Source organism: Thecamonas trahens (assembly GCF_000142905.1).
Source record: "Thecamonas trahens ATCC 50062 unplaced genomic scaffold supercont1.67, whole genome shotgun sequence".
Classification (NCBI taxonomy): domain Eukaryota; order Apusomonadida; family Apusomonadidae; genus Thecamonas; species Thecamonas trahens.
This window is the reverse complement of record NW_013657613.1, coordinates 78,696-83,598: the sequence shown is the minus strand read 5'-3', so window position 1 is coordinate 83,598 and position 4,903 is coordinate 78,696. Positions and strand designations below refer to the sequence as shown.

The window sequence follows — 4,903 nt, the reverse complement described above, 5'->3', positions numbered from 1 at the left end:
CCCACAGCCCCACAACCTCCTTCCCTCCCCACACGTGACTCTGTGTGGGGATAGCAGTCATTCAGGAGTACCATACCCATACCTACCATGTGGCCGGAATGGTTCCGTTCGCCAGATGATTGATACCATTGGTGTCCTCCTCGTCCGCCTGGAGGCGTCGATCATTGCCATGCAGGTATGGTACATAGGAGGGAGGAAGGGGGGGGGGGGGGGGGGGGAGGGAGGGGGGGAAGGGGGGGAAGGGGAACTTATGGGTATGGGTATGGGGGCTATTGGGTGGGGTTGGTTGCGGGGGGGGGTCGGGGTGGCGACATGGACGACGGTGACGATGACGGTAACGACCTGGCGACGACCTGGCGACGACCTGGCGACGACAATGTGGACGATGACGGTAACGACCTGGCGACGACCTGGCGACGACCTGGCGACGACCTGGCGACGACAATGTGGACGATGACGGTAACGACCTGGCGACGACCTGGCGACGACCTGGCGACAACCTGGCGACGACAATGTGGACGATGACGGTAACGACCTGGCGACGACCTGGCGACGACCTGGCGACGACCTGGCGACGACCTGGCGGCGACGACGATGACACGAATGCTTGCAACAACATGAACTGTGGTGATGACGATGGGGATGTGATGGCGGGCTACGTCTGCTCACGCTCACGGATAACGTCGTCTCTCTCTTGTTATGGTCACGGACAATAACGCCAACATGAACATGTCGCCACTGGCAATGCAGATCTGTGGCACCATCTCCACGATCTTCCTCTGCGTCTACCTGCTGCGCGAGGGCAGGGTCTCATTTGATGAGGAGTCCAAGCCACGGGTGGGCAAGGTTTTGATGATGATCATCCTCATAATCTCGTACTTTGTCCTCACTGCCTTTAACGCCATTGGCTTCCAATCGGCGCTGCTGAGGAGAGAGCCCAAGATTTCGCTGTGGGGCATTGTGGCCTTTATCCTCGCCATTGTCACCGGCATCTCTGTCCTTGACATGCTGTTCAACGCTGACTCGCTGCTCGAGTGGGCCATGTTCTTGATCGAGTCATGCTTCCTCACCGCAGAGCTCATTGCTGTCCTCTACGTCTGGCAGGCTCGCGCTGCGTTTATCATCCAGGAGCGCGAGGCCCGCTCGGCAGGCGTGCCAGTTGCCCGCCCGGCCGGTGTCGTTTTTGTCGACGGCTCCGCCGCCGAGCCGACTCCGGTCTACTACGCCGAGCCGGTCCCTTACGCCGAACCGGTCACCGCCGAGCCGGTCATGGCCCAGCCGGTCACCGCCCAGCCGGTCACCGGCGGCGACCAGTGGGTCGAGCAGCGCGGCGACCTGCCGCCGTACCAAGCAGCAGGTCACGCCAAGGGCGGCTCCCATGTGTAGTGTCATGTCAGTCAAAGATGGAGAGCGGGACGGTGAGCGAGCCGCCGCTGCCCATGTCGTAGCACTGCCACTGCGAGGTGAGCGGATCAAACTCGAGGAGATAGCGGATGGCTGTCACGCCGACCTTGTCCGGCAGGGCGTGTGCGAGCGAGACCGGTGGGTACGGTGGGAAGTCCTCGGCCTCGCATCGCCGGAAGAAGAGGGTGACGACCACCTCGCCGGCCGGGCCCTTGCCACTGCACACCAGCTCAAACGGATTTGCATTGACGAGCACATGCTGCGGACCATCCATGCCGCGAGGAACCTCAAACAGCACCTCCTCCACATCGAGCGGGCCGCGCATCTCCGACGAGACCGAGACTCGCCAATGGCGCTTGCCCGCTGTCTTGCCGTGCGGCTTCTCCTGGAGGAGGGTGGCGGTGACCACCGCTGGCATGCGGACCACGTACCGCGAGAGCGGCACATCGAGGGCGGCGACCAGCGAGACAAGCGCCGTGTCAGCGTTGCACCGGATGACGTCGTCAGCTGCGTCATCGAGCACGCTCTCCTGGAGGCCAATGATGAAAAGCGCGCCGTCAAAACCGGCGAGGAGGTGCTCGTGGACAGCGGCAGCAATGCCGCAGCCAACCACCACCACCACATCCGCACGATCCACATGTGCCAGTGTCCGCTCCACTTCGTCGACGCACAGGACCTTGTTCTCCAGCTCGACGCGGAGCTGCGAGAGCCGCGGATTGGTGGCGATGAGACCGGCAAGCGTCTCCCGCTCGGCCACCGTAGCACCCGGCGCAGCCTTGGCAAAGGCCTCCATCTCGAGATCGGTCGCCGTCCCACGGAGAAGGGCAAGCTTGGAAGCCGGCACGCCCGATTTTGCGTGGAGGGCATCAGCGTTGGTGGAGACGATGAGGCGGACGATGCCTGCGCCCACCAGCGAGGCGAGGGCCATGTGGCCCATGGTCGGGTGCTCGTACCCCGATGGGCGGAGCTTGCGAGCAGTCTTCCGCTCATACGCTCGATTGGCATGTCCGCGCCGCCCAGAGACGTCCGCCAGCCCGGCAGCCGTCGACAGCCCTGCGCCCGTAAAGACCACGGCGTGGCGGGCGGCAGCGAGAGCGTCGCCAACGGCCGCCAGCTGGCTCCGGACCTCGCTGGCCGATGCCACACTCTCTGCCGGCGGCAGTTTCCCTCCTCCGAATCCCCGCGCACGCCCGAGTGCTGACATGCTTCTCGCGGCGAGTGGGTGTGGTGGGGTGTGTGGTGGGGAGGGGTGGGTGTGGGTGTGGCTGGTGTGGGGGAGCTAGGTCGTGGTTGGCGGGGGGATAATCAATGGCTGTTGTTGGAGTAATCGTAGGGGGGATAATCAATGGCTGTTGTTGGAGTAATCGTAGGGGATATTCAATGGCTGTTGTTGGAGTAATCGTAGGGGATAATCAATGGCTGTTGTTGGAGTAATCGCAGGGGGGATAATCAATGGCTGTTGTTGCAGTAATCGTAGGGGGGATAATCAATGGCTGTTGTTGGAGTAATCGTAGGGGAGATATTCAATGGCTGTTGTTGGAGTAATCGTAGGGGGGATAATCAATGGCTGTTGTTGGAGTAATCGTAGGGGGGATAATCAATGGCTGTTGTTGCAGTAATCGTAGGGGGATAGGCGTTGGCTCGTCTCGAGCAACGCCGAGACGATTCACAGAAGGGAAGGAGAGGGGCAAGGGAGCGGCAGACGCGACTCACAGAGGACGGCGGTCAGGTGGAGAAGGGAGGCGAAGGAGTATGTCCACGTACTCAAACATTAAGTCGACGACCAAGACCCGGCTGGGCTACACCCTGCTGCTGTTTGTGTGGGTAGCCGTCGCCGCCATCCTCCGCGACTATGCAGTGGATACGCTGTCGGGACTGCCTGCCGTCGATCTGGAGTGTGATAAGTGCGTGGGTGTCCTCATTGTCTATCGTGTCTGCTTCATGCTCTTTGTCTTTCATGCCCTCATTGGTGTGGCCATGATTGGATACACAAATCCCGAGGACGACATCCGTAGAGCTCCGCACGACGGCTGGCTCATCGCAAAGTTCCTCCTCCAGATCGGCCTCTTTGTCCTCACCCTCTTCATGCCCAACGCGATGTTCATTGGCTTTGCCCACTTTGCACGCATCGCTTCCACCTTTTACATCTTCATCCAAGTCGTCATGATCATCCTCTTCTCCTACTACTGGAACATGACCGACGAGTCGCTCCCTCGGCTGGTCGCAGCCTCGCTGGCCATGTACACCGCCGCGATTGGGCTGGTCGGCGTCATGTACGCCTTCTACGCCTCAAAGTCTGGATGCGGGACCAACGTGGCCTGGATCACCGTTACCCTGCTCCTCGCTATCATCCTCACCATCCCGGTCTTCCGCATCCCCTTTGCCACCCCGCTCACATCGTCGCTCGTCTCGCTCTACCTCTGCTACCTCTGCTGGTCCGCCCTCCAGTCGCAGCCGCAGACCGCTTCGTGGCAGTGCAACACTCTCTTTGACTCGGAGGCCTCGGACAAGTGGATCCAGTTCCTCGGCATGATGTTCACCCTCCTCGTCTGCGTCTACTCGGCCTTCCGCGCCGCCTCGCGCGAGGCCGACGACCCCTTTGACGAGATCGAGAACGAGCACCTCGACTACACCCCACCGTACTTCCACCTGGTCTTTGCCCTTGCCGCCTGCTACGTTGCCATGGTCCTTGCCAACTGGGAGATCGGCGAGACGACCAAGGAGCTCGAGGTCGATTCGTCATGGGCCTCGTCCTGGATCAAGATCGCCTCGTCCTGGGTCACCGCCCTCATCTACGGCTGGACGCTCATCGCTCCGTACGTCACCAATCGTGACTACTGGTGGGCTCCCGACTTTGACAAGCGTACGTCATACGCTTAGTTGTGCGACTTGCGCTCGCTCGGTCCGCGTAGCGTCACTTGCAAGCAGAGCGAAGCGAGTAAAACCCTGGTCGACCCCCGGTTCTCAGCGTCCGTCTTCCGCCACGTATGAGTCTGATCATCCCCATACAGGAGATCGTCCAGAGTGCGCGAATGAATGGCTGGCAGCTGGCCACCGATATGGCCCTCAGCGGTGTGGCGGAGGAGGAGGAGGAGGACAGAGGGCAGCCGGCAGCCGAGAGCGGGCAGCGGGCAGCGGGCAACCGGCTTGGGTGACACCACCCAACTCACATTGTCCAGAGCGGAAGATGGCTGCGAGTTCGAGCAGCTCTGGCGTGAAGCGGCGGTTTGATGACATGAATGCGGAGAGCATGTTCCCTGCCGCTGACATTGTGGTGGGCATGGACACGGGAGCCACGTCGGTGGCCGTCCCTGGTGCCGACTCGGACCTGCTGACCATCACCCCGCTGGGTGCCGGAGGGGAGGTCGGTCGCTCCTGCCATGTCATCAAGTTCAAGGGCAAGACGGTTATGGTATGTGCATAGAGGGTGTGTGGGGTATGGTATGTGTGTGGTGGGGGGTGGGGGGGGGGGGGGTACTCACCGGTGGCTGTCTCCTGA

The 4,903-nt window shown here is 61.5% G+C and overlaps 3 protein-coding genes across 3 annotated transcripts in view; 2 read left to right on the top strand and 1 right to left on the bottom strand.

The window, feature by feature from the left end:
* Positions 1–33: 33 nt before the first annotated feature.
* On the top strand, positions 34–1,494 carry AMSG_10979 (uncharacterized protein). The gene is made up of 2 exons (XM_013897598.1): positions 34–175; positions 751–1,494. Exons 1-2 carry the CDS (start codon positions 116–118, stop codon positions 1,384–1,386), a joined length of 696 nt encoding a protein of 231 aa, XP_013753052.1. The 5' UTR covers positions 34–115; the 3' UTR covers positions 1,387–1,494.
* A 6-nt stretch (positions 1,495–1,500) lies between these two features.
* AMSG_10978 (histone deacetylase) lies at positions 1,501–2,608 on the bottom strand (the record flags this gene model as incomplete). Its single annotated transcript, XM_013897597.1, has 2 exons — positions 1,501–1,510; positions 1,551–2,608. 2 exons carry the CDS (start codon positions 2,606–2,608, stop codon positions 1,501–1,503), a joined length of 1,068 nt encoding a protein of 355 aa, XP_013753051.1.
* Positions 2,609–3,156: 548 nt separating this feature from the next.
* AMSG_12403 (uncharacterized protein) overlaps positions 3,157–4,903 on the top strand; it is a gene marked incomplete at its 5' end in the record, with an annotated part of 4,846 nt that continues 3,099 nt past the window's right edge. The window contains 2 exons of the mRNA XM_013897624.1: positions 3,157–4,267; positions 4,584–4,816. Coding sequence (XP_013753078.1) covers positions 3,157–4,267; positions 4,584–4,816 — 1,344 coding nt within the window. The remainder of the gene's footprint in view (positions 4,268–4,583; positions 4,817–4,903) is intronic.

Bases quoted from the DNA above. Each gene is read 5' to 3' on its own strand.
- AMSG_10979 (XM_013897598.1), top strand. From the start codon at position 116: ATGATTGATACCATTGGTGTCCTCCTCGTCCGCCTGGAGGCGTCGATC. The intron at 176-750 runs GTATGGTACATA...CTGGCAATGCAG, and splicing joins CGTCGATCATTGCCATGCAG to ATCTGTGGCACCATCTCCAC.